At 47.7% G+C, this 27,614-nt stretch overlaps 1 protein-coding gene across 7 annotated transcripts; it reads right to left on the bottom strand.

Moving 5' to 3' along the window:
• Positions 1–692: 692 nt before the first annotated feature.
• Positions 693–23,911, bottom strand: Med12 (mediator complex subunit 12). 7 transcript variants are annotated; one of them, XM_077794075.1, is made up of 46 exons: positions 23,704–23,911; positions 23,095–23,199; positions 22,699–22,890; positions 22,408–22,564; positions 21,418–21,599; positions 21,118–21,228; positions 20,741–20,995; positions 20,241–20,387; positions 19,993–20,092; positions 19,718–19,854; positions 18,432–18,563; positions 17,724–17,850; positions 17,205–17,434; positions 16,739–16,819; positions 16,441–16,611; positions 16,094–16,238; positions 15,877–15,927; positions 15,458–15,576; positions 15,126–15,269; positions 14,520–14,683; positions 14,162–14,293; positions 13,554–13,823; positions 13,234–13,378; positions 12,944–13,064; positions 12,374–12,475; positions 12,162–12,275; positions 11,741–11,916; positions 11,380–11,559; positions 10,099–10,170; positions 9,508–9,641; positions 9,177–9,338; positions 8,643–8,754; positions 8,388–8,477; positions 7,384–7,493; positions 7,002–7,137; positions 6,480–6,641; positions 5,137–5,511; positions 4,765–4,915; positions 4,421–4,626; positions 4,188–4,265; positions 4,044–4,098; positions 3,881–3,968; positions 1,997–2,234; positions 1,480–1,635; positions 1,194–1,275; positions 693–983 (listed from the first exon to the last, which is right to left on the bottom strand). In XM_077794075.1, the coding sequence occupies exons 1-46, from the start codon at positions 23,800–23,802 to the stop codon at positions 940–942; spliced, it is 6,540 nt and encodes a 2,179-aa protein (XP_077650201.1). In that variant the 5' UTR covers positions 23,803–23,911; the 3' UTR covers positions 693–939. The 7 variants fall into 7 exon arrangements, with proteins under 7 accessions (XP_077650201.1, XP_077650197.1, XP_077650198.1 ...); XM_077794076.1 differs by having other exon boundaries at positions 694–983; positions 13,554–13,781; XM_077794071.1 differs by having other exon boundaries at positions 1,480–1,632; positions 3,881–4,098.
• Between the last annotated feature and the right edge of the window lie 3,703 nt (positions 23,912–27,614).

Below are 27,614 nucleotides of genomic sequence, written 5' to 3'. Positions count from 1 at the left end.
GGCAGCGAGAAATGTGTGCTATTTCTTACTGGCCTTTCTTCCTCCTTAGAGCCACACTGTCCTTCTGCCACCTATTCTATGATGGCTCTTGCCAATGGAAGGCAGTTTTTCATCTCAAAAATGTGACTCTGAGAGAAGATTTTTAGCCTATGAAAAGAATGTCACTTGGTGCATGATGGGGACCACGAGATGGCAAAAAGGGTAGGCAATGTCCATCATCTTGACCCCTCCCACCCGCTTGTTTGAGGTCCAGTTTCTAGGATGCTGTAGAAGGAGAATCCAGTTCCAATGATTTTTTTCCCCTGATGTAACTGTCCTCCCCAATCCCAGAGGCATGGCCTCCATGAAGGAAAGCTGTAAAGAAGCTACCCCTTTTAAGAGACTGGGAGCCTGTACCTGGATATGTTGCCTTGGAGCAGGGAAGAGAGTAATACTCCAATCAGAATCAAGAAATGTACGGAGAGAATCAGACTGATCAGATTATGCTATGTGCATGTATGAATATGGCATAATGAATCCCACTATCATTTTAATTATAATGTACCAATAAAAAATATTCCCTGCTCAGAAAAAAAGGAACAGGGAGTTGAAGGTAAAGGGGGGCGATGATCTGAATGGCATGAAGGCTTCTGACTTGTTTGTCCAACCCCCAGCACTCTCCCAAGAGACCACCCTTCCCCGACACACAGAACTCACACACTCCCTTTGCAAAGAAGCTCTGTGTATTGGGTGCAACAGCTCTGGGGTCTCTCTATATAAATAATATACAAAACCCAACAGCTCAATGCTTCACATTAACAAAAATACTAAAAACTCATTAAAAATGGAGCCTGAGGGAAGGGCCCCAACCACTACTGGTGCTAGCCCAGGAAGGGGGGCTAGGAATTAAGAGGAAAGTGTGGGGCCACATCCAGGGCACAAGCAGTTCCTCCACGTGGCTCAGTAGCGTCCGAATATGTTGGTACTGGGTTGTGGCTGGGTATCTGTGAAAAACCAGAGATTGTCAGGGATGGGAGACCCAGAAAGGTTATGGGTATGTAGGAAGAAAGCTAGTCAGGGAAGGGAAGGGAAAGGGAAAGGCATAGAAAGGTAGGGAAGGAAACCTGGGCCCAAAGCAATTACCTAGCTATATTTGCCCACCCTGTCCCCCACTTATTCCAAGGGGTTCTCCTCAGGAAGGCAGGCAAGCTTACTGGAGAGCTGTTGTTGGAGTTGCCGGACCAAAGCTGCTGTCTGTTGCTGCTGTTGTGTCTGCTGAAGCCCCTGGCGCTGGAACTGAGGTGGGAGGGGAAATTGGAAAACAGAACTCTAACCCCCTGGGCCTCCTTCTTCAGCCTCATTTCTCAATCCCTTTGTAGAGTGCCATGCCTTAACCTCCCACTGCTACCCCAACTACACACCATTCCCAACCCAGATCACTGGCTATGTGCCCAACCTGGGCAGCTGTCCCTGAGCCTGGGGTTGGAGTCCAGCAGCTACCTGGGGCTGGGACTGGGGCTGGGGTTGGGGAGGAGCTGCCTGTTGCTGCTGCTGCTGGTGTTGTTGTTGTTGTTGCTGCTGCTGCTGCTGCTGTTGTTGCTGCTGCTGTTGCTGCTGCTGCTGCTGCTGCTGCTGTTGTTGTTGTTGCTGCTGCTGCTGTGAAGATACAAGATATTTCTGAGGCCATCATGGCAGCTACAACTTAGTATTCGAGGGATGGGGGCAGGGAGAGCATTGGGTCTACTCTTCCTTTCTCAGACCAATGCATAAATGAAACCAAACTTGGAGGACCCATCAGTCAGTATCCAACTCTGTCCCACTATGATCCTCAATAGGCAAAAAAGGGGAGGGGAGACAACCAACCTAAACCCCAGCACAGCCAGTTGATCTGCTGGGTGCTTAGCACACCACCCCATTTAATCTTGGTGATAGTGCGGGAGAACTTGAGCTTCTCTTCCCTCCTAGGGCTCTCACGTGCTGGATGGAATCCCAGGGCCTTACCCTCTCAGGGCCTTACCCGCAGGATCTGTTGCTGCTGTTGCTGCCGGATGTGGTACTGCTGCTGCTGCTGCTGCTGCTGTTGCTGTTGTTGTTGTTGCTGCTGCTGCTGCTGCTGCTGTTGCTGTTGCTGTTGTTGCTGCTGCTGCTGCTCAGGTAGGATGGAAGTTGAGCGGACGCCTGCCTGGACGCCTTGGGTATTCAGTGGAGTCATGGTACCTAGCATGGTGGTCTGCTGCAGTGTCTGGTGTGAAAACCTCCAAAGACAAGCAGACCAGAGGTCAAGGCATGGGGTTGGGACAGAGTGGCATTTTAAACCCTGGGTCCCTGACCTGCAAGAAACTTTAACAGGTCATTGCATTCATTCCTCTTGGCACTAACCAAAGGAGCCCTTTTGAATTCTGACAGACTTTTTGGTCAGAGAATAAGGTGTAAAGACAATGCTCCATTTTATTGCCTTAGTGGTTAGGAATTTTTCAGTTGTTTTATTTTTTTCATATGAAAATGAAAAATAGTCTTATAACACGACAGGTATTCTATAAGCACTCACTGAGGTTTTTTGTTGTTGCTGTTTTTGTGCCTGGGTAACACTTCAAGTTGTTCTACTGCTCTTTATGCCCTCTCCACCTGAATTGCACATCCAGGAGACAGTCTGTGGCTGGGATCCCTGTCTCATCTTCTCCTGCCTTCAATTCACTCATTCCACACTCTCAACCTGCTCAACTCCTCCCATCACTTTCCTGATCAAAAGAACCCTTTCTGCGATTGTGTCTCAATGCTGCAGCTCAGCATTCAAGGACATCTATCAACCTTCCCCCAGCAAAATTGTACACTCCATCCTAACTCTGCTTCTGTCATCCAGACACCTTATTCACTCCAACCCTATGTCTTTGTTCATGCTACAATCTCTACCTAGAATGTCCTTTCTTCTCCTATTCTCCATAAACCCCAATCCTAACTGATTCAAAGGCCTAACCTCCTTCATGAAAATTCTCTGATGGCTCAGGTCCACACTGATAGTATCCCACTTCTTGTGAATCCTTATTTTACTTCATAGCACCCAAATGCACACCTGATTCTATCTTTACTCACGGTAGTCTTCATACAGTTTTCGATGTAATTTTTTTGGGGGGGGTACCAGATATTGAACTCAGGGGCACTCAACCACTGAGCCACATCCCCAGCCCTATTTTTTGTATTTTATTTATAGACAGGGTCTCATTGAGTTGCTTATTAGCACCTTGCCATTGCTGAGGCTGGCTTTGAACTCACAATCCTCCTGTCTCGGCCTCCTGAGACACTGGGATTATAGGTGTGTGCCACTGCACATGGCTCTATGTAATATTTTTGCTCCTCAGCTAGACTAAAAATTCTAAGTGGTAAAGGACTATGTATTTTGGCAAGGGGGCTATCTTTCTTCATCTCACTCAGTCCTAGCATAGTGTGGGTCATACAGCCACAGTTCATAAGTCCTCCAACTCAGTGCTTTAAACCTAAGCTGCAGAGCCTCATGACACAATTACCAGGTCTTAACTACAACTTGAATAACATTAACTCAGGTATTCACTTTTTAGTCCATCCTGAAGTTCAACTGTTCAACACAGGATTTATGACTCCTTACCCTATACTATGTCTACAAACCCCAGAACTTTCCTTATCAGAGTCAGGTAAATGGTTTTTCCTCTCAGAGCCTCTAAGAAATTCTGAAAGTTGATGTAAGACTACCGGTCTCCATATTCCCTTCCTACTTCAGTCTTCTGTGGTTATGAGCTACATGACCAGGTAAATGTTCCCAATGTCTCCAGAAGTTCAGACCAGTCCCATTACCTTCAGGCACTGGTTTTCCCAAATCAAATGCTCCCTCATACCTCAGTGTCCCTTCCCTTCTCACTACATTGGGTACCTTTGAGTGGAGGTCAGTCCATGTCCATAGGTTGGGGCCTGCTGGTGTACATAGCCACTGGGCCGCTGTTGCAGGTGACGGGTAGGATCTACAAGAGTAGGATTGGTAGAGGGGTGGGTGCTCTGATAAGGCTGGCTGGAGTAGCTGGGGGGCACCATGGTACCTGCAGGGCCTGTGTGTTGCTGCAATCCCACATGAGAAACATAAGGAGTATAGCCCTGCAGAGGAGGAGAGAGGGAGTCAGGGCCAAGAGTGAGTGCAGCAGTTTACCTTCCTCTCCCTGATGCTCCCAATCCCAAGACCTTACCTGGGAAGTCTGCAAGCCGTAGGAAGAGCTGGGAGTCATCTGATGGACAGACGACTGTCCCAACATCCCCTGACTCTGCTAAAGGGTAAAAGGAGAAAAACTCAAACTCAGGAAATGTTTTCTATTACATCCTCTCTTGTATATCCCACCCTGTGAAGATGCCAAATGTCTCCCCAGTCCTGTGACCCACAAAAGCCCCTCTCCCGGACAGCCCTCCCTACTGCCCCTCTCACTATCTTTGCCTGGAGCTGTTGGCGAAGGCGCTGTCCCTGGGGCACTGCAGGCTGCTGCTGTCGGTACACAGAAGTCTTGTAAGATGAAGGTTCTAGGCCCATAACACCAGTCACAGTTGTGGGTAGCACTCCAGGGTAAGCTGGTCGGGTTGGCAGCTTCTGCATTGGTAACCTCACAGGGCGATATGGGTCCACACGAGGGCCACCTGGAAAAAAGAGTGAACTGACCTCTCTAGGCTCCTCATCCCTCCAGCCCTTGCTCAGAGTCCTAGTCATCCATAGTGCTCCAGGGGAGTGGAATCAAAGTCCAGGGGATCTCACCATTCCCAGTGGCTGGCCCTCACCTGCAGGTAGTGGCTGGTTCTGGGTATACAGGCCTATGGGGCCCTGCCTGTAGCTCAGGTGAGATATGGATCCGGGGTTGGGGTGGTGCAGGAGGTCTGGAGGCACTGTCACACCATAGGGACCACTTCGGCCTGGGCCCATGCCATAGTCCTGTGTGGGTAGCAGAGGAAGGTGAGTGGGTTGTAGCGGAATGTAGGGAGATTAGGTGAGGGAAGATGGGGTAAAGAAAAGCTGTATTTATATGGCTAATTTTTATTTCAATTCTAACAGCATCTTTTCCCATGTGCCACATCCCCATAAACCATAAACTCAATTGTACACAAAGTCATGAAGATGGGCTGGGGGAGAACTGCAGCAGGGGAGGCACTGGCCTCTGTCTTGGTGGCTGGCTGGCTGCGTTTCTTGCCCTTGGTGGACTTCTTCTTGCGTTCCTCAGTGCTGGGTGGAGCAGCCCCCGGTTTGTCAGTTTTGGGGGGCTCAGGAGCCTTTTTCTCAGGTTCTAGCAGGGTGGGAGCTGGTGGCTCCTCATCTTCTGGAGGCAGTGGCAGTGGCTCTAGGTAATAGGCACGGGGCCGGGGCCTCAGGTGTGTGTGGTAGAGTAGCAAGCGCTGCTGCTCCTCCCCTCGAGCCACTCGCCGGTCAACTCGGACTGTCCCAAACCAGCCCCAGGAGAGTGGTGCAGAGAGCTTCAAGCCCTCGAAGAGATCCCAGGGAGATATCTTCTGTTTTGTGGAAACCTGTAGACCCTGCTCCAGAAAATGAGACACAATGAGCTGTTGAGACATGGAAAACAGAAGCTAGAACTTGGAGAAAGGGGTAAAATATCTGTTGGCATTAAAAAAAAAGTTGTGCTTTTTGGTAGAGATGGTGAGAGGAGGAAAAACAGACTTGGATACATAGGAACACACACACCCATGTGGAAGAGTCATGAAGGGAGAGAGGGATGGGTGGCAAGGAGAGGCGTAAAGGCAAAGGATGAAGTCATGAAAGATGCAGCGGAGGCAGAGCTGGGGCAAGAAGCAGACACAGAGGCAGGGAGACAGAGAAGTGGGTGAGGAGAGAGAAAAAAAGTGGGGAAGGAAGGAGAACAACATTCAGAGGAAGACAGAGAAAGAAACAGAAAAGCAGGGGGGGCAGGTGGCGAGAGACAGAAAAAAGCAAAGAGAAAGGCAGAAAGAGAAAAAGAGAGAAAAAGAGACGGATGAGAAATTAAGATAATGTATATATGAAAGGATTTGAATTTTAAAGTCAGCATCCTCTTTTCCCTCTCACTGTCTACTATACACCGCAATTATGATTATTGAACAAATACTGCAACTGACATAGAGGGAAGAGAGAAAACTGTGCCCAGATGGGTGGGTAGAGGAGAGAAATGCAGGGATAAGAGATATAGAGCTATCAACCAGATAGATGGGTGGGGCCATAGAGGAGGCAGGTGGGGCAAAGGAAATAGGAGGGTGCGGTGCTGAGAAAGGGGTGGTATGTGACAAGGTGGGTGGAGGTGGAGGGAGAGACCAAGAAAATAGGGCAGGACTCCAAAGAAGGAGAGGTGAAATGTAAGGAAAGCTAAGTGATTCACTCAGAACCCCAGAGATGGTTTTTATAGGCAGAGCCCGACAAACTCTTGGATCTGAGTCTTCTGGGGCTTCCAGGTTAACGTAGGGAAGGCTCTTCCCCAAAGGGGCAGCGGGTATGGGAAGACAGTGGAACATGCCTCCTTCTTGAAGATGGAATCGAAGCCAGCAATCTTGTTGCCTTTGGTGTCAATGAGGGAGCCCTGTGGTTCACACGTGATGACATCTCTAGTCTGCTTGGGCAGTGGTAGCAACTGGCGAACCTTTTCCAGACTGTCTGATTGATGCTCTCCCAATTCCTTCTGCAGGCACAGGAAGATGGGACAAGAGTTCAAAGACACTGAAAAAGAGCGATGGGAAGTCTTGAGGTAGCCCAGAACCTGACATAAAGATGACACTCAGAAAATCCTCCTTGCATGAATAACAAAGTAAAAACAGATGTGAAAGTGGAGGGGAGAGGAACTGGGGATATAGCTTAGTTGGTAGTGCTTGCCTCATAAGCACAATGCCCTGGGTTCAATCCCCAGCACCACCAAAAAAAAGGAAAAAGTGAAGGGCAGAGGGCTCAGGCCAGAACAAAGTCCCTGAAGCTGGCTGGACAACAAACTCGGTCAGGGTGAACGAAACTGAGGTCCTAGTACCCAGGCACCTCCTCTGCTCACCTGCAGCTTCTTCACTAGGTTCATATATGCACGTTTGTTTTCCTCCATGCTGCCTTGCGAGATGCTAGACATGTCTGCAGCCAAGGTTCCATTGATGAGTACACTCAGCATGTCCAACACAGTAGTAAAGAGCTCACTGTGGCAGGTGCGAAGGGAGAAAACCATAGAACAAAGAGATTAAGAAAGAAAAAGGCCTGAGGGAAGAATTGGAGCAGGGAGAGGTGCTTGATATGTCATGCCAAGGGCAATGAGACAGTGGAAAATCCAGGGCCATGGAGTCCACAGTTACATCCACACTGATCAGAGTAGGTAGGGTAGCTGGCACAAGGGTAGGGGGCTCCGTTGCAATACAGAACAGCAGGGAGGGGACAGGGATGCTTACTTGTTGGACTGCATGTCGACAGTGCCACTGATGATGATTTCCAGGAGGAGCATGGCCCACTCTGTGGTCTGCTGGGTGCTGCGTTGCACTGTGTCAAACATGCCCCCCACCTGCCACGGCCACAAGTCAGATGGCTCTCAGGGGTGCAGGGGTGATGACCAGCATTTAAAGAAAGTTTAGTAAGGAAACAGGTTGGGTGGGAGTTAGGACCCCTGAGGTCGTGTTCCATTTGTGTGTGATTTGCTATAGGATTTTGGGCCGATGACTGAATTCTTGATATCTCTCAGCTTCTGTTTCATTACTTATAAAATTATAAGAGTTGGACTAAATGATTGCCAGGATTCCAATCAACATTCTACAATGGGTTTCTAGTATTTCTCAGGTCCAGCTAGAATCTAGGATACAGAGGCAGAGTCCCTACAAGGATCTGGGTTATGCAACCTACTGGACCCTGACTGCAGTGATCCAGTTCCTTTAACCATTTCAGACCCTGCATCCTTTAGGAGAGCAGGATTAATACTTGAAGACCCCCCAAAACCTGTGGTCTCCATCCTCATCCTTATTCTCCCAACAACCTGGGGCTTCTCTTTTTATTGGTGGGGAGGGTACCGGGAATTGAACTCAGGGGCACTCAACCACTAAGCCACATCCCCAGCTCTATTTAATATTTTATTTAGAGCAGGGTGTCACTGAGTTCCTTAGCACCTTACCATTGCTGAGGCTGGCTTTTGAACTTGTGATATTCCTGTCTCAGCCTCCTGAGCTGCAGGGATCACAGGCATGTGCCACCATGCCCAGGGGGCTTCTACTTTTGTTTGTTTGAGACAGGGCCTTGCTATGTTGCCCAGGCAGGTCTCAAACTCATGGACTCAAGTGATCCTCCCACCTCAGCCTCCCAAGTGTTGGGACTACAGACACGTGCCATCATGCCTGGCTGGGCTGGGACTTCTTTACTGCATTTCCAGCCCCACACCCTTCCTTCTTTTCCCCAGCTCCCCCCTCACCAGGTTGAGCCGCAGTTTGAGTGCCTCATGCATTAGCTGCTTTGGTTTGCAATCATCTAAGTACTGGTCCTCTCGCCAATTATTCACAATCTAGGATAAAACAAGTTTAACATGCAGCTCAGGGATCTTCTTGTTTCTATTCCAAAGCACCCAATCTGTTTATCCAAAAGTAACGAAGGTTCCAAGTCCATAGAGGCCTCTCAGGTATATCCTTTACTACCCTCCTGTCCACCTCCATAGCTCAGAGACCTGTACCTGGTTCACTTGGTTGTAGAGGGAGGTAAGGAGTCCCTCACGTTGCTCATCCTGCCCTTTCAGACATGTCAGCACCAGGGATAAGAAGGGCTGCTGGCTCAACAGGGACATGCTAGAGACAGAAGGGAAATAAAAGGAAAAATAGACAAGATGAGAAAGCCATGGGCTGGGGATAAGGCAACTTCCAACCTTATTCCTCCAAATCCCAGACTTTGCTTTCTCAAGATCTAGCTTCTTGGCCTAGGGTTGTGGCTTAGCAGTAGAGTGCTCGCCTAGCACGTGTGAGGCCCTGGGTTCTATCCTCAGTACCACATAAAAATAAATAAATAAAGGTGTTGTGTCCAGCTACAACTAAAAAAAATAAATGTTAAAAAAAAAAGATCTAGCCTCTTGCTAAGCCATACCAGTTTTATCCCCTGATGGGCCACTTCCCTGTGATGTTTGTTCTCAGCCCTCAGCCCCAATTTTTATTCCCTGGGCCTGCCTCCTCTCCCTACTTCCCCTCAATACTGGCCCCCTCCACAGCCCCTTTACCTCTTCTGCTTTTGTCGATCACGTTCTTTGCGAGAAGAAGAGCCCAGGTGCTGACCCTTCTCCAGTTCCTCTCCAGCAGCCTTTAATACATGCCCTTGGACTGAGGTGGGCAGCTTGGCAATGAGGGGGGCCACCAGCCATACACCAGAGCGCTCTAGAGAGCTGGAAGACAGAAGAGAGGACACAGGATTACAGAGGAGCAGGGCAAGGCTGCCAATCCATCCTCTCCTTTCCCTGGACATGGATGGTATCTCCATGCAGCAGCCATCACTCATGCTACCAGTAGAGAGGAACTTGTAAGAGGATGAGTCCTGACATGGTTCTACCCAACCTGAGCACAGGTTTGGTCTTGCTGCTGCTGGGCATGTTGTTCGCAGTGCTTCCTGAAGATGACCCTGTCTCTGCTGACTGTTGGAAAACCTCGATTGTGGCCTTGGCGATGTTCTCCAAGAGGGAGTTCATCTCCTGTGAAAGGTGAAAGGCATAAAGGTGCAAAACCAGATTGATAGGAGTAAAGAGAAAAGATGATAGTAGAAATGAGAGATGAGGTAAAGGAGAGCATATGTGGAGGTTGACAGGAAGGTAGGGACAAAACTCTGTTGGGAGTTGTAACCTCCAGCACCTCCATGTTTCTCCAATTCTCACTGTCTTTTCCTTTGAACACCTCTTTACATCTGTGGCCACAGAAACAGGTTCCACTGCCAGTGCTGCCAAGCTTCCCCACCACTCAGTGCTCTAATACTCTGAACTCATTTTCCTTATCATCAGCTTCACACGTCTGCTATTTTCCCATACCCTCTTATCTCTCTCAGTTCAAGAGCCCAAGGGTAGGACCTAGGTTCTTCTATAGTGGCTCACCTCCTTGACATGTGGAGCTAGAAGTGGTCATGGGAAAGGGAGGGCCTGGGTGGGCACTACTCACATTGTTAGGGGTCTGCTTGATCATGAGCTGCAGCTCCAAGGAAGACTGGCGCATGGTCCACTGGTCCAAGTTCTGCGGTAGAGGCCCCACCCCCAAGCTAGTCATCATTGTTGTCACACTCCCACCATTCTGTGGCCAATTCCTGATCTCCCATACCTCGAATCACAGACTAATAGAGGTCCTTTCAGACCTCTATGTCCCTCTTTTTAGGAAAGATTAAATTTTAAAAATCCAAAATGGTTGAAAATCTATCCTATTTTAAATGTAGTTCAGGAAAGAAGTCTTTCTCCAGATTCCTGTTCCAGAACCTCATATCCTTTTCATCAAAAAGTCCTGCTTAATGCTTAACTTTTATTTATTTATTTTTAATATTTTTGTGGTTGTAGTTGGACAGACTGCCTTTATTATTATTTGTATGCAGTGCTGAGAAATGAACCCAGTGCCTCGCACATGCTAGGCAAGTGCCCTGCCACTGAGCTACAACCTCAGCCCAATGCTTAATTTTTAAATCCTTGATGTTAAAGTTGAAGCCTGCCTCTGCTGTTTTAGATCAGCTGCTCAATGTCCCTGACAGGACTTTTACAGGACAATCTCTCAAAGTCCTATAGAGACTGGGAGGCCACTGTTAGCTAATTTCCCTTTGGCATTATCTCCTCTGAACTGAAGAGACCTCATTCCTTTAGTTTGTCCTCCACGGCCTTATTTTTCCATCCTTCAGTCCCCTAAACATCTGAAGCAGTGGAAAGGGCACAAGCCTACCTAGGCTCACATAGTGACTCCAAGCTTGCTAGTTGTGTGACTTTGGAGAAATTACTTAACCTCTTCAAGCCTCAGTTTCCTCATTGGTTAAACAAGGATACTCATGCCCACCTCACAGGATTGCAAAGATTAAGGGAGAAAATATTTGCACAATGCTACACACAGTGCCGTGTATAATACCTGGGCATAAAGTATGTACTCAATAAAGAATAGCTATTACTATTCAGTTACTGCATCACAACCAATGTGCCAAATATATAAAGCCAAAAACCAGGCCTCCAAGATGCTATGCCTCCCACTGATGAGCCATCCTCACTCCAGACAGCTGTGCATGCACCTAACAGTCTTACTTTCAAGTCTAGTCCATACTGGATTTACTCCTAAACCCACGCTGGTGCTGTTTCTCTCACCCCCTTTCTCCTACATCCCTGTTCGTCGTCTTGCTCTTTTTCTTGGTTCCCACTGTTTCTCCTTAGGTTGGGTCCCACTGCTTCCTCCAAGACCCCCATCACCTTGGCCTACCTGGAGAATACGCTTAATGCGCTGCCTCTGGGGGTTTTCCCCATCCTCATTGTCCAGAAGTCGGTGTGGGTAGCAGATGAGCTGCATGAGGCGCTGGGCCTGGGCGCTACTCAACACTGGGTCCTGTAGGTCATTGCTGTCCTCACATAGCGACTTAAGGCAACGTTCTCCTACCCATTCCTGAGGAAGCTAATAATCAGGGGACTGGGGGCAACCAGTGACGGGGTTACGAATAGGGGCAATGTGCTGGGGATAGGTAAGGGACCCGATGTATAGTAAGGAGGTAGTGGGATCACAAGCTGGAAACAGGACTATATTATACAGTGGCATTTAGGAGGTGTGGGGGGAAGGTGAGACTGACCTGTTGGCAGATGCTGCGCAGCACGTACTTGGCATAGACATCCAGACTGGCTGTCTCCACAGAGATGTTGCGGCCACCCTGCCTCCGACCGCCACTGCCACCTCCTCCCTCCTCTTCTGGAAGTTCTTCTGTTCCTCCTGTCACAGTGAAGCCTGAACCCTTCAGTTCCGCATCCCCTGTGGTTCACGGGTGGGAGATAGGGAGGGCAGAGAAAGATCAGAACACTGTGTGGAGACCCGCCCCAGGCCCACAGAGGCAGAAACTCCCCTAATGTTGTCCTATGGGACAGAAATATACTTCTCTCCCTCCTCTCCTCAGGTCAGAGAGACCACCTTCAGGAGGGAGAAAGACTGTCTCTTGTAGTTTAGCTGGCACTCCACCCTATACACACTTCTGGCACCACTCCCTTCCTACCCCGTACCAAGTACAAACACAGCCTTGAGAACAGCAAACACAGCTCCATCCACGATGCGGTTCTGGGAGGCAGCCAGCAGGTGGCGGTCACAGGAGGAGCGGATTCCGACTGTAGGCTTGTCTGGGGAGGGAGCTGAAGTCAGGGGAAGCAAGAGTAGAGACCACAGGGGTTGAGGGGGCACTTTCTACTGCTGCCTGACTCTGATCAGGGTCACTTACTTCCATCAGACTGGCAAGGATTGAGTTGTGGTGTCTTGAAAAGGTGGAGAAGGATGCGGCAAGTAAGCCGGGCCCCAGGCTCTGAGTCCTGCTCACTACAAGCTAAGAGGAAAACAAAGCAGATCTAGAAAAGATTGAAGCTGAACTGTGGTTGGGGGGTAAAGGGGAGAATGAATAGAGAAAAAGAACACTGAAGAGAAGGTAGAGCAGAGAACTATTATGCAGTTGAATGGTCAAAAAATGGAAAGGTTGTTGGGCTGGGGGTGTAGCTCAGCATCAGAGCACATGTTTAGTATGCGTAAGGCCCTAGGTTTGATTCCCAACACTGTGTTCTCACACATACACACACACACACACAGACACACACACACAGACACAAATGGAAAAGTACAAATCCAGGTTTAGAAAACAGGCTGCTTCTAGCCTGGGGTGCACAAAAGCTCTGGCCTTGGGGTGAGGACCTGGGAACCAAAGCAGGGTGTCCCACACTGAACGATGGGAGGATGGCCATCAAATGTGTATTGAAATGTGGGGTACAGAAATTCTAAAAATTATGGATTGGTAGTTCACCAGCATTCAGGAGTGACGGGATGGCAGCACAGCGGATCAGATCTTCTAGGAGCAAACACTGGCGAGCAATGAGGATGGCAACAAAAGTAGCCAAGGAGTCATGAAAGGACAGGTCACTGACCTAGAGGAAAAAGCAGACATGATGGGTCAGGGTGGAGAGGAGGCACCCAAGGAAAGCCGTGTGCTTCCCTTCTACAGAACTCTGACCCACTAAGACCTTGATAATCGTGCCTAGTCCCCTGCCCCACTAACTTCCCCATTCTCCACCAAGAAGCTACCCCAAGTCTTACATCTACATTGCAGAGGAGATCATTGAAACCGCAAGTGCCATTGTTAGAGGAGCAGCACAAGGCCTTAAGTACTCCTAGCCACTCAGCACTTAGTGACTTGCAGTAGCCGGTCAGCTCTGCACACAGGATTGCAATGTCATTCACCCTAGGGAAAAGTACAGATGCCCTCAGGAAAAGCCTTGCTACACAAAACCTCAAGATTCTTTAACTTTTCATCTCTACCCCAGTAATAATCAGGGTGTAGAACCTCCCAGGTATGTCACCCCTCCCAATATCAGGTAGGGGTGTAATGTCCATTCCTCATTCAGTACGCCCCATACCTATCGGGATCATGGTGCCCTACACAGACGTGCATAAGGGCATTGCAGACAAAGCTGTAGCGGTTAGCAGGGTTCTCACTAAGACTCTTGCCTAGCCCTGTGTAGGTGAAGGTATGAGCAGCAGGGTTCTCCAGGGTGTCGATCATAAACTCGGGTGCCCAGCGCATATTAGATTCTGATGGCTCCACATTACAGTAGATGGTATTCTTCACCTTTGAGCAAAAGTCGCTGCAGGGGTCGGGGAAAGGAGATAGCTGTGTTGAAGAAGGTCTGGTGGAGGTGTGGTACAGGGATGGTCAGGAGAGGGGAGAAAAGGAAAAAAAAGGAGGGAGTGAGGGACAAGGGAACTTGGGACAAGAAAAAAGGAGATGGGGTCTGGCAGACTGGGCAGGAAAGGAACCACATGAGAATAAGAAACAGGGGCCTCTGGAGGCACAGAAGAAGAAGGCCCACTCTTGGTAATGCAACAACACATGGAGGACACAGTCCATAGTGACCCTCTGTAGACAGCAGGGCCCTGGGCTGTGCTCTGCTCCTGAGGTGGGTGCTAATGGGAAGGAGATGAGACTAGGTCCCACTCTCTACCCTTTACCTCCCACCTCTCTTACCTGAAGAGCTCCCCAAATTTGCTCTTTAAATGGCTACAGGAGGTGTACAGATCATAGAGATAAGCAAGGATACAGCGTTCTGCAGAGGAGCCATCTGATCGGTTCATCCCATGCTTCACTACACCACACAGCCTGTCATAAGGGGCAGGGTTGGGAGGATCAGCAGGAGGTGTACTGGGCCTGGGGCACAAATGCCCCTTGAAACAGATTCAAGCCTCCTGGTAACACCATTCCTTATCCATCTGAATTGTAGGCCCCTCCCTACAGTGTGAGCTCACATGTTCTTCCCAGGCCACTTTCACTGGCATCCGCCAGAGCCCTGTGTGTTTCAAGTTTTTTGGAAGCAAGCCCTGCTTACCCCTCAAAGACCTGCGCCATCTGGTCCTGGTTGAGGATGAGACAGGCATGGTAGTGCCGCAGGACAGCCACAATGCACAGGCACAGGCTGGTAGTGTAGCTGCCCACCAGATCCGAGGATTTGAGAAGCAGCTCGGCTTCAACCACACTCAGTTCATTCAGCAGCTAGCAGAGAGAACGAAGGTTAGAGGTGAGAAAGGGCCCCTCGTGTCATTCATAACCCTGCTTCCTGTGAGGAAGCTGATATGCCAGGCTGGAGCCCCTTCATGCTGGAGCCGCCTCAGCATAGAAAGGTCCTGTTACCACGTGCCAGACTGTCCTTTACTCCATAAATGACACCTCTCACCAGTCTCCAGGACACACTTCTATGAATTCCACAGTGGCAGGACAGTCTGTGCCCAATGCTCTAATCTGTCTCCTGGGCCTCCCAGGGGAGCACTTAAGTCTCTATTCCTGCAGTCTTAGCTCATGTTCCACTCCCCCCTGTGCTAGTCTTCCTGCCCCATCCAAATAGCCTGCAAAACTGGCTGACGCTTCTATCCCTGCCTTCATGACCCTATATAGCACGAATTCTTTCCTCCACCCTTATCTTCCTTATCTTCCCCACCTGAATGGCAAAGTCGATGAGGCCACTGATGCTGAGTGAATATTCCATGAGGTCGAAGATGAACTGCACATGCTGCACCAGAGGCAAGTGGTATGACATGCCAAGGGCAAAGCTTGTGATCTGCTCCAGAACATTCCGGGAGACCTGATAAGGGCAGTGAGTGAGAAGGGAGTGGAGAGAGGGAAGAAGACCCAGGGAATCAGGAAAGGATGATGGTGGAAGGGGATGAGACCAACAGGCTTAGCCTGCTTAGGAAGGGGAAAAAGATAAAAGGGAAGGGGAAACAGGACAGGAGGCCAGAATATGGGAAGGGGGCTGGGCTTAGGCCACACCTGAGCAGTGACCTGGTGTTGGTCATAATGTGAAAGATGTTGGAACTTAGCAAAGATATCTTCAGCAGTGGGGAAGGCTTCAGGTCGGTTGCGGCGCCGCTTCTGCCCATCCTCCCCACCTGAAGGGACAGTTGAAAGGGATGAGTCAGGACAGACAAAACAACTAGTTGACTGGGGAGGGGAGAGGGATATGGAGAGGAGGCTATGGAAGGGAGGGTGGGAAGGAAAGGGAAAAAGGGAAGGGAGGGTTCAAGGAAGGGCTGGGGGGGGGATGAAGGGAAGGATGAATGGGACTGTGAAACAAAGGTTTAGAGGACCACAGACTATGTGGACCTTAGAGGAATATGTACAGGGAGGTGCTAGGTTGAGGGAGGGAAGGAGGAGGGAGGGGGGGCAGTATGGGGCTTACTGTGAGGTACCTAAGAATGTCAGGTCTCCAGGATTCAGAGGCACAATAGGAGCAAGCTGGTCTGCAGAGGGGGGGAATGAGGGGGGAAGTTTCAAAAGGACTAGAGCTCTCAGAGACTCCAAGAGACAGGACATTGGGACATGACTGGGGAGTTCCCTATGCTGGGGATGGGAAGACTGACTAGGGCATTCTTTGGGGGAGATCTGTTTAAGAAGCCTCAAACCCACCAGTTTCTGCTGTCCCCTTGCGGTTCAGAACCTTCAGGATATCCTTGGTGATTTTCTTGATGGCATGGCGGGCATCATCTCGCTGCTTTCCCACCCCAAATAGTACAACCAACCGCTGGTTGCACTCATGGCTGCATGACTCCTCCTGCATCCCAGCAGCACCATCAGACTTCAGCATGGATCTCCTTCCCTCCTCTTAGTTGCATGCTCTGTACCCATCAGCTCCCCCATGCTTGAATCCCTTCCCAGAACACCCAAGCCCTCAGGAACAGCTCCATCCCCTCGGCAAATTCCTTGGATAGAAATCTGGGCAAAACAGATCACTGCAAGGTGTTGGGGAACAGTACCTGGGGGATAGGAAAGTGTGTGGCGTACTGCACATGTCGTGGCTGGTCATAAAGAACCCCAAGGGTTCCTTCAATCTTCTCCTTGGGTGGTGGCTTCACCTCCTTCTCTACATCTGGTTTCTCAGGAGATGGGCTGCCCTTCCCCTCACAGGGCATAGTAGGGGAAAACAACTAAGAAAAGTAAAAGGGTGGAACATTGAAGAGAAAAGGGGATGAGGGAGTATAAAGAAATTCCAAGAAGAGGCAAAATGGGAGGAACTAAGGAGCTAGATTTTACCATGCTCAGGATCGCACTTACTGAGAAGTCAGGCTTCTCCATATCCTCAAACAACACACTGGAACTAGGGTCAATGTCCATAGATTCTGAGAGTGCTGGATCCTGAGGGCACAGAACATAAGCAAAGCTGCTTTAGCCCTAGGGAAATGCTCCCCACTGCCTAGAAGATTTCATGTGAGAACTAGAGAAAAAAGACCATATTGGGGAAAGCACAGGTTCCAGATTCAAGCCCTGTCCAGTCACTAAGTATGGGCTTCAGTTTCCATGAGCTTTAAATGGGAGATAAATGTACCTCCCAGGGCTGTTGTGAAGACCAAATTTAAAAACAAAAACAAAAACAAAAAACAACAAACTGACATGAGAGTGCTTTGTAAATCCTAAAGTACTAAGAAAATACTACCCTTCTTAGACAAATGAGGCCTCAGAACTGTGCAAAGTCGATGGGAATGTCAGAGGAAACAATTGAGGGTAAGGAAAAGCCACTCACCTCCAGCTTGCTACTGCTGCTGCCTTCAGCCTCCTTGCGCTCTGGGTCATCGACAGGATCATCAAAGGGAGAGGGAGGCCGCGGACCAGGGGCTCCAAAGGCAAGGTCCCCTCGGGAGATTAGAGTGCAAGTATACATGTTGTGGGAGAAAACATCATGTCGAATCAGTTCACAGAAAAGCAGTACCAAGTTAAAGAATTCCACCCGCTCGCTCTCACTTCGGGGATCCGCTGGAAGGAGGGAATGAGAAGAGATGAGTTAGCAGAGCACAGAAGAAGGGGTCAGAAAGAGAAGGAGGCACCTAAGGCAGGAGTAGGTCAGAGAGGAATACCCCTGATGCAATCATAGGAATGAAGCCCTCCCATCCAAAAACTGTTGAAGGACACAAAGTATTATGTCTAAAAGTAATTCTGTACAGAACCCAAGACAAATACAGACCAGAAGGCCCTTATTATGTTTTCTGGTAACAGTAATGGCTAACTGAGTCTAGAACAACCAGAGGGTGGCAGGGGTCCATACTCAGCATGGGAGCCTGTGTATCCAGAAACTGCAGGAGGACATCCTGGAAAATGGGAGCACTAGGAGCAGAAAGGGAACCAGAAGCAATGGAACCCTTCTCATCTGCTGCTTCGGATTCTCCACAACGCTGCAAGATGAGAGAACAAACTGAGGATTGACTTTTCCCTATTTCTTCACTTTTTGCCACCTCCCAGCTATAGCCTTGATCTCTTCTCTAACCAGTTATCAAATGCTCCTTTCTACTCATGCTCCATGTCCTTAACATTCCCTATAGGATCTCTACTGGGGATTAAACCCAGGGATGCTTTACCACTGAACATCACCCTAAGTCCCTTTTATTTTTTGAGATAGGGTCTTGCTAAGTGGCTGAGGGTCTCTCTAAATTGCTAAGGCTGGCTTTGAACTTGCAATCTCTTGTCTTGGCCTCCTGAGTCAACTGGAATACAAGCATGTGCCACCGCACCTGACTCTACCGTTTTTTTTTTTAATATTTATTTTTAAATTATAGATGGACACAATAACTTTATTTTATTTTATGTGGTGCTGAGGATCAAACCCAGTGCCTCACGCATGCTAGGCGAGTGCTCTGCCTCTGAGCCCCAGCCCCAGCCCTCGTTTCTTTATTATGTTTTCACACCTTCAATTTTGGTCCCACCTTGCACTCTCTAGGATCTCCAACCCTGGTGAAATTCCCTCCCATTGGCCAACCTCAGCCTCAATCTCTGCCTGTCTCTTCTCCAGAAGCTTGGCTACCACCATGGCACGATGACGACCAGAACGCTTGCAGCTGACAGCCCATTCACATAATAATGAAACCACAGCATCATCATCAGAAGAGATCTGGAAATCAAAGGAAGATAAGGGTGAGTAGGGTAGGCTGGGGACAAAGAACTGAATTCTAATTTTTTTTCTTTTTTTTTAAATTTACACAGCATTTGTTAATTATTTATTTACCAAGAGAAACTATTCCTTAGCCCACACATTCATGTTTAACAGTTCAGGAACACAAGTCAACAACAAACTTCTATGGAACTCAATCCAAAGAGATTCTTTTTTTAAAAAAAATATTTTTTTATTTGTAGTTAGAAACAATACCTTTATTTTATTTACTTATTTTTATGTGGTGTTGAGGATCGAACCCAGGACCTCTTGTATACTAGCCAAGTGCTCTACCACTGGGCCACAACCCCAGCCCAAAGAGATTCTTGATATTCCAAAATCACTTTGCACTCTGAAAGTTACCAGCCCTCTTCATCTCCTCAAAATCTTTCATCAAATCATAATTTTGGTAGGAATCTGGGTATGCTGCTGGGCATGGTGGCACATGCCTGTAATTCGGCACCTCTGGAAGCTTAGACAGCAGTATTACAAATTTGAGGCCATCCTCACCAACTCAGTGAGGCCCTAAGCAACTTAGTCAGACCCTGTCTCAAAATAAAAAAGAATGCAGATGTAGCTCAGTATTAAAGTGCTCCTAGGTGCAATTCCCAGTTATAGAAAAAAAAAAGAAAGAAAGAAACAAGAAATCTGGGTATGATGAGTTGAATTTTTTAAAAGACTAGACCCCATCTGAAAATATCCTGAGCCCAGAGCAGTGGTACATGCCTATAATCCCAGCTGCTGGGAGGCTGAGGCAGGAGGTTTGTAAATTCAAAGCCAACCTCAGCAACTTAGCGAGCAAGGCACTAAGCAACTTAGCAAGGCCCTGTCTCAAAATATAAAATAAAAATGGCTAGGGATGTTGCTTAATGGTTAAGCACCCCTGGATTCAATCCTTGGCATCAAAACAAAATGAAACCAAAATGGGCCCAGGAAGATGCCTCACCCTGCCATCCTTGTACATATATCTACTTTTACAATATTATTTGCTCTTTCTATCCCCCGCCCTTTTTTTTGTGGTGCTGGGGATTGAACCCAGGGCCTTGTGCAAGCAAGGCAAGCATTCTACCGACTGAGCTATATCCCCTTGTCCCTCTATTCCCCTTCTTGCTCACCTCGTGCCCATCCTTGCTAGGCCCCAATCCAAAGATTCGGTTACAAAGAGAGTCAAGAGAGTTGCTGAAGTCAGAGCGCTCAAAACTATGACTGTCCAGAACTTCCAAAGTATGGAGCACCCGTCCAATGGTAAAGCCTAAGGAAGACAAGCAGTAAAGGGGACTTAACCAGAGGTCCAAAGCATTCTGACTCTCAGATCTCTACGATCTCTACATCCTTACCACACCATCCTTTCCTCAAAGATACTTCCTACTATTTGTCCTCTGACACCCACCTGCAGTGGCTTCCTGGCACTTATCAAAAGACCAGCGAACCTCAACTGCCTGTCCTCGCTCCTTGATCTGCTGCTCAATCTCCCGCAACTTTGCACGGACCTGCAATATCAAAAAGGAAGGCTTTAAGGATGTACTCAGGCATACAAAAGGCTAAAAGAATAGTACCAGACTCCAAATTACTATTTCTAGAAGAGTAATTCAGACTCATATTCCAATCTGAGAGTACCAGGCTAGTGGTCAGACTTACTTGCTGAGTGAAGGCACTGTTGCCTTCTGGCATGGGCAGGTTGGAAGGGGCAATAGGCAGGTGGTCAAGTGGTGAACCTGTCTTAATTCGGCTATCAGTCAGTGAATAATGCCAAACCAGGGCACTAGGACAACACAGGAGGATGGTCTGCCAGACAGAAACAGGTAAGTCAAACTCAGTTACCATGACTATATGGAATTCCATTGTAAGACCCAACCCTAAGTTACACAATGTTACTCTGAGTCTCAGAGGTAGGCACCAATCCATCTTTGATCCCCTCCCTTCACCCACCTTCTGGAAAGCTTTTTAGCCCTGGGAGAGGCTGGACAAAACACCCAAAGGGAAACTAACACCCCATTACCGAGAAGCAACAATCTCCTAAGAAAGTACTCAGTGCCTACTTCCACCTCCAATTTGGAATCACCCCTGTTATCCAGCATGGGCTCCCAGTTCTTCTCAAGCTATATCTTAATACTTCCTTGGGCCCACCTAGTACCTACCTGTAGTATACAGCTGAGACCAAAAACCAGGGGCCGGTGCTGAGGGCACATAAGCAGGTCACTAAAGGGAGTGGAGGGTGTGCTGCTAGTTGGGGGCTGAGGGGCAGGAGTGGTAGGCAGTGTGCTTGTCGACTGAGCAGATATAACATGAGATGAGTGGCTACTCATGCCATCCAGTTGCAGGGCCAGTCTCCGGGTACAAAAGTAGGCAAGGCGGCGGGACAGGTATGCAGACTGAACGAATTCCCCAGAGTACTGTGAAAACAAGATCATCAAGGTCCCTGATTCTTTCCAAGGGACACTGTTGTAATGTCTTAGTCCTAGTCTTACCCAAATCCTCCCTAGACCACCCTCGCCCCCCAGATGCTAGGCCTTACTCGAAGCAGTAGGGGCAGCAGCAGTTTAAGCAATTCATCCTCTCCAGGGCGGATTTTCTCAAAACATTCTAGAACCCAGGTCAGGAAATCATGTCTGTCCAGCATTCCATCCTATGGGTTACAGGGATGGGAAGCGTATTAGTTCAATCCAGGGACTATTAAAGATCAGGCAGATAAAGTAAATGCAAGGATAAGGAGAACCATAAACAGGGCAAAGTGAGAGGCACATTCTGTTCTATAGTGGCAGAGTCCAAAGTTAGGCTCAATTCAATGCTCCACACAACATGGCCTCCTCCGTACCTGAAACATGAACATGGCTAGCTTCTCATTGTAGTCCCACTGCCTGATTGCCACCTCCACATCATGGGGCAAGGGTCCTATTGTAGAACCACAGCCCCCACTTCCTGCAGGCCCTGGCCGGTAGTATTCAGCCATCTTCTGTAGCTGCTCCCATAAGTACTTGGTGATGATCTGAGTCCATTCTAGAGGCAAGATGGAAAAGGGACAATTTGACACTATCCTTCTGCTTAGAATATCTTCTGTTCCCTTCCCATCCCCAATCACCATAATTCTAAATTATACTCTTCCTCTTAGCCTCTAGTCAAATTCCACCTTCCCAAAGCTTCCTAACTATCCCCCAAAGAAAGTAATCTTTCTGTCTGCTGAAGTTGCAGAGAACCATCTGTGTTCTGTGTCCTCTTTTTTTTGGTACTGGGAATTGAACCCAGGGGTGCTTTGTCACTGAGCTACATCCCCAGAAATTTTTCTAATTTTTAAATTTTGAAACAGGGTCTCACTAAAGTTGCCCAGGCTGGCCTTGAAATTGCCATCCTTCTTTCTCAGCTTCTCAAAAGTCGCTGGGATTACAGGCATGTAACCACCATGTCTGACCTGTCTACTCTTTTGACATTCACCACATTCTATATTTATGCTATTTAAACATAAATATAGGGCTGGGGATATAGCTCAGTTGGTAGAGCACTTGCCTTGCATCTACAAGGCCTTGAGTTCAATCCCTAGCACCACACACACAAAAAAGAAAACATAAATATAAATTTGCCTAAGCATCCTTAATAGACTGTAAGTATCCTAAGGACAGAGATAATCTACTGGTCATCTTTTCAGCCCAAAACACAAAAACAGGTAATCAAATTACTTGATGTTTACTAATTAAATGGATGCAATATATAAGTAGAAGCAAGGAATATAGATTAGGAAGAATGATTCCAAGGGTTTCTCTATCACTCCTTGAAGCCATCAATAGTATGCCTGGTGTTAGGAATTACTCACCAATGAAGGGGTCAACATGTCTCTTCTTAACCTTGGTTTCAGTGATTGCTGCATAGTAGGCAGAGGTCATCTTAATGAGCCAGGCGGCCCTCATCACAGGCACTGTGTATTTGGCTAAGTATCCAAATACTTCTTCCTTCTTACTGAAAATGGGGACCTGGATGGACATCACAATTAGTGAGGTCTCTATTCCCCATGAGCTGACACCCAAGCAGCTTAATATAGGAAATAGGAGAGCACTTGGTACCCACACTCCCCTCTTAGTTTGAAAAATAGGAAACAGTGCCTCACCTTTTTGGCTAATTGTGTGAGCGGTTTAGTGCCAGCCAGATCCGTGAACCAGGTGTTAATGGCATTCTGGGATCGCCCAGTCACCAGCCAGAAGTTGTCCTTCTGGTTCACTTGAGGCTTCCTGCGACCAGTGTCAGGTAGGGTGTTACAACGTAACTTCTCTGCAATAATGCTGCTGAAGTTGGAACTGATCTGAAGAAAGAAAACTAAACCTCAGGGTGGGAAGAAGGGGAAGACAGCTGGTGGTGCCTTTAATGGGAAAATGCCAATGTGGTAGCATTGGATAATGAAGGCAAACTCAGCCACTTAGATTGTCCCTTTACATCTTCCCAACCCAGGGCCTTTGATCCTCAGATTCTTCCAGCCTTTTCCTTCAGCCTGGCAGTGTTGTCTCACCTTGGCAGGATTAAAGTTGACGTTCTTGGCACTGCCATGTTCATCCCCAGATACAGCAGGCTGGTTATTGAAACCTTGTTTTACATTCAAGGCCGTCAGTTCATCCTGAGACAGGAAAAAGCATTTTAGCATTTTTTTCCTTGGGAGGTGATTGTGGGAGAGAAAGGCAGAAATGAAAGGAACAAGGGAGAAAGGGATGAGGATTGGTTCTGAATAGAACATATTGTTATTTAAAGCTAGGCCTTTACCTTCGTTTGGACCCCACCCTCACCCATAGGACAACTAAGATTCCCAACCACCAAGAGCTCCCTCAACATCACTCTTCCCTGGAGAGTAGCCTCATCAAGCTACCTCAGACAACTTTCTGAGATGTGTGCGTGTAGAGAGGGGTGACTGTGGCGCGGCGGCCCCTACATCATTTCCAATTCATGCCTTGGAACCTCGCAGCTCAGTCCCTGCTCTCTGACACCGGCCCACTTTACTCTTCCCCCTTTCGGGACTTTTGCTCCCACCTAATCGCCCCGCCCCCCCCTTCCCTAAACTGTCAATGCCGCCTTTTATTCTAATCATCTGCCCAAGACCCTAGGGAGCTCGGATTTTTTAACTCACCTCCTTCTGTTTGGGATCTTGAGGGTACACATCCGGAGGCCCCAGGCGCGGCCGCTTCAGGGGCCGGTGTTCGTAGCTCAAGATCCCGAAGGCCGCCATCTTGCCCAGCCCGTAGCGCCAGAGGCGCCAGCAGGGCCGGGCCGGGAGGCGGGAGGAGGGAGGGAGTCGAAAAGGGGGCGGCGGTTGAGAGGACGGCGGCCGAGAGACAACAAGGGGGCACGTTAGAAACTCTCGATTATTGCCGGAAACTACCGAGGGTAGCCGAGGGACGCCGAGAACCATCGGACAATACCGACCGCAGAGGGGCGGGGCCTGTCCCGGCACGGGGCGGAGCTCCGCGCCCCGTGAGGTTTTTGGCCTGAGAGGCAGAAAGTCAATTTCACTAGGCAAAATATCTGCGAAACGTTTAGTGAGCTGTGTATCTTGTTGAAAGTGCAGACCTGCGAAGCTCTTGACATATGTGGTACCGAGCTCTGACTGGGAATTGGGTTCCTATCGCCTATCTCTGCTTTTGTCCTGGAATGGTTTTTCAATAGTGTTTGCATTGGTTAGAACTCTTTCACAAACCACTTAGAATTCCTGCATCTGGACAATGGGTATGCTAATACTTCTTTCTGAGGACTCTTGTTCAGGTTAGAAACTAACTATGTATGCACACAAGAAAGCACCAGAAAGTTCCCAACCTTTTTTGGTTCACTAACCTTATAAAATAAGAATGAAAGCTGTAAACTTCCCAGAAAAATTTAAATACAAAATATTACATACTGGGGCTGGGGCTATAGCTCAGAGGTAGAGTGCATAGAGGTATTATGTCCAACTACAACTAAAAACAATAAATATTTTTAAAAAATGTTAGATACAGGGTAGTCTTAGACCCTGAAGTGCATCCTTGTATCCTCAATGTGTCGATGAACACCAGGTTAAGAACCCTTGCTTGAGTTAAAAAGGCACCCGTGTGACATGCTTTTCACATTTTATCACCTTTAATTCACAAATAGCCCTATGATCTAGAGATTGTTATTGTCTCCATTTTGTGGATAAGGAAGCTGATTTTTTTTCTTTTTTGGAGGGGGGGCACCCATAGGTGCATAACCACTGAGCTACATTCTGCAGCCCCTTTAATTTGTTGTTGTTGTTGTTGTTTTACACAGGATCTCCCCAAGTTGCTGAGGCTGGCTTTGAATTTGCAATTCTCCTGCCTCAGCCTCCTGCCACAGCTTCAGCCTCTGCCTCCCAGCTACTGGGATTACAGGCAGGAAAGTTGATTTAAAAAAATTTTTTTTAGTTGTCAATGGACCTTTATTTTATTTATTTATATGCACGGCTGAGAATCTAACCCAGTGCCTTACACGTGCTAGGCAAGTGCTCTGCCACTGAGCCACAACGCAGCCCTAGGAAGCTGATTTTCAGAGTTAAATTTTTCTTGTCCAATGCTTCACTTCACATCTATTAAGTAACAGAGTTGAAGCTAGGATCTTTTCTTGATTCCGGAGACAATATTCTTTCTAGTAGGGCAGATTGAACTCAGGGACACTCAACCACTGAGCCACATCCCCAGACCTATTTTGTATCTTATTTAGAGACAGGGTCTCACTGAGTCGCTTAGTGTCTTGCTGTTGCTGAGGCTGACTTTGAACTTGCTAGCCTCCTGCCTCAGCCTTCCCAGCTGCTGGGATTATAGGTGTGCACTGCCCCAACCAGCGATGGCATTATCTTTTACAGAAAAGACAGCTAGAGTACCATAGTAAAAGTAAAAAATAGCAATAACAAAATGCTATTGAATCACGGTGGGGAGAAATGTTAATCTGACTGGGAAGAGGAAAATATATTGGAGGTGGTAACATTTGACCTAACTCTGAAGGATTTAAAAAAAGAATTAATTTAGACCAGTTTTAGGTTCACAGCAATATTGAGCAGAAGTACAGAGAATTCCCGTACACCTCCCCCTACACGCATAATCTCCCCCATTATCAACATCCCTCCCCTAGAGTGGTGCATGTGGTGCATGTGGTGCATTTGTAACAAGTGATGAACTTACATTGACACAGCATTATCACCGAAATCCTGGATTTTTTGTTTGTTTGTTTGTTTGCTTGGGATGAATCCAGAGTCTTTCCATTTCCATTTCCATAGCAATGAATGAGAGTTCCTGTTGCTCCACATCCTTGCTAGCTTTGGTGTTGCCAGTATTCTGGATTTTTACCATTCTAATAGGTATGCAGGATTTTTAACTCACAGAAACTTAGGAGGTTAAACCTAGTCAGACCCAGACAGAGAGTAAACGAATAATGAGGTATATCCAGTGTGACTGCAGGTGATAGCAGCTTGCACTTTATCCTGAAGGCCATGAGTAATTTTTTATTTGTTTGTTTATTTTTGCAGTACTGGGGACTGAACCTTGTGTATGCTAGGCAAGAACTCTACTGCTGAGCTACATACCCAGTCCTGTTTTACTTTTGAAACAGGGTGTCGCTTAGTTGTTGAGGCTGGGCTTGAACTTGTGATCCTTCTGCCTCAGCCTCCCAAGTAGCTGGGATTATAGGAGTGCACCACCATGCCCAGCCATAAGTAGCTATTGAAGTCTTTTGAGCTGGATAATGCCCTCTGTAGTGGGTTGAATGGCAACCTCTGAAAAGTTATTGTCCACTCAGAACCTGTGAATGTGACCTTCTTTGGCAAAAGGTAATTAAGGTAAGGATCCAGATGAGAACATCCTGGATTAAGGTGGACCCTAAATCCAAAGACAAGTATCCTTAAAAGAGAAGAGAAGGATAAAGGGGATATAGGGGAGAAGAGGTTATGTGAAGACAAAGGAAGAGATTTGAGTAATGTGTCTACAAACCAAACAATGCTAAAATTTGCCAGCAACCACCAGAAGCTAAAAGAGGGGCATGAAACCTATTCTTCCTCAGAGCCTCCAGAAGGAACAAATTCTCAAAATGCCTTGATTTTAGACTTCTGGACCCCCGAATGTGAGAAAATAAATTTCAGTTGTTTTAAGCTACCCAGTTTGGGGTAATTTGCTATGGAAGCCTTAACGAACTAATATATCCTGGACCATATAATCCACTTTTCTTGAGACACCCAGTCAAGTGCTCTTTTCTTCCACCTGATGTCCTACCCCCTTTTCTGTCTGGTAAAATCACACTCATTCTTTCAGGTTCTGCTCAAAGAACACCTCTTGAGCAGAGCTTTCCTGAACTTCCCCTCCCCCTCCATCTTGGTAAATTTAGTTACTTCCTCTTCTGTGCTCACATACTTTGGAGTAAATGCACATCTATGTTATTGAACTTATTATGCCATATTGTGTTGTTTATGTCCTTTCTGCTTATCTATGTGCTTCTAGGATGATGAGGATGTTTTTTTGTCCGTATATTCTCAGAATATAAGCACTGTGCCTGGCACATTTTAAAGACTCAATAAATGGTTGCCGGATAAACAATTTCTGTAAATAGCTTCTCCACTCAGCTCTGTTTGTGAGGAAGGTAAATCTGGCCACAGAATGGAGAATGGATTAGAAAGCAGAGAGCCTTTAGAAAGGAAGACCAGCTAGTGGGTTCCAGTAATAATCATGACTAGAGGTAATGAAAGGCTGATTTAGCACAGTGGCTGTGGTAATGGAAAGGAGGAAACTGCTGGGAGAAACACCACAGAAGCAGGGCTGATTGGATTCTCAGGGTCAGGTGGGGGGAGTTGAAGAGGATCCTGAGGTTTTAAGTCTGGGTGACTGAGAGGGTGATGGTATTGTTAACTCAGAGGGAAGACAGGAAGAGAAGCAGATTTGGAGGAAGAAGGGGAGTCTGAAGCTAGTGTTGTTGATTCTCTATTTCTAAAGTCAGACCTGCTCACCAGTCTCCACAGGGACCCAGCTCAGGCAGCAGCTAAGGGTGGGTATTCTGGTTCAGATTAGG

This window comes from Urocitellus parryii, chromosome X (genome assembly GCF_045843805.1).
Source record: "Urocitellus parryii isolate mUroPar1 chromosome X, mUroPar1.hap1, whole genome shotgun sequence".
Lineage (NCBI taxonomy): Eukaryota > Metazoa > Chordata > Mammalia > Rodentia > Sciuridae > Urocitellus > Urocitellus parryii.
Note: the sequence above shows the minus strand (reverse complement) of the source record. Positions and strands in the feature narration are given on the sequence as shown.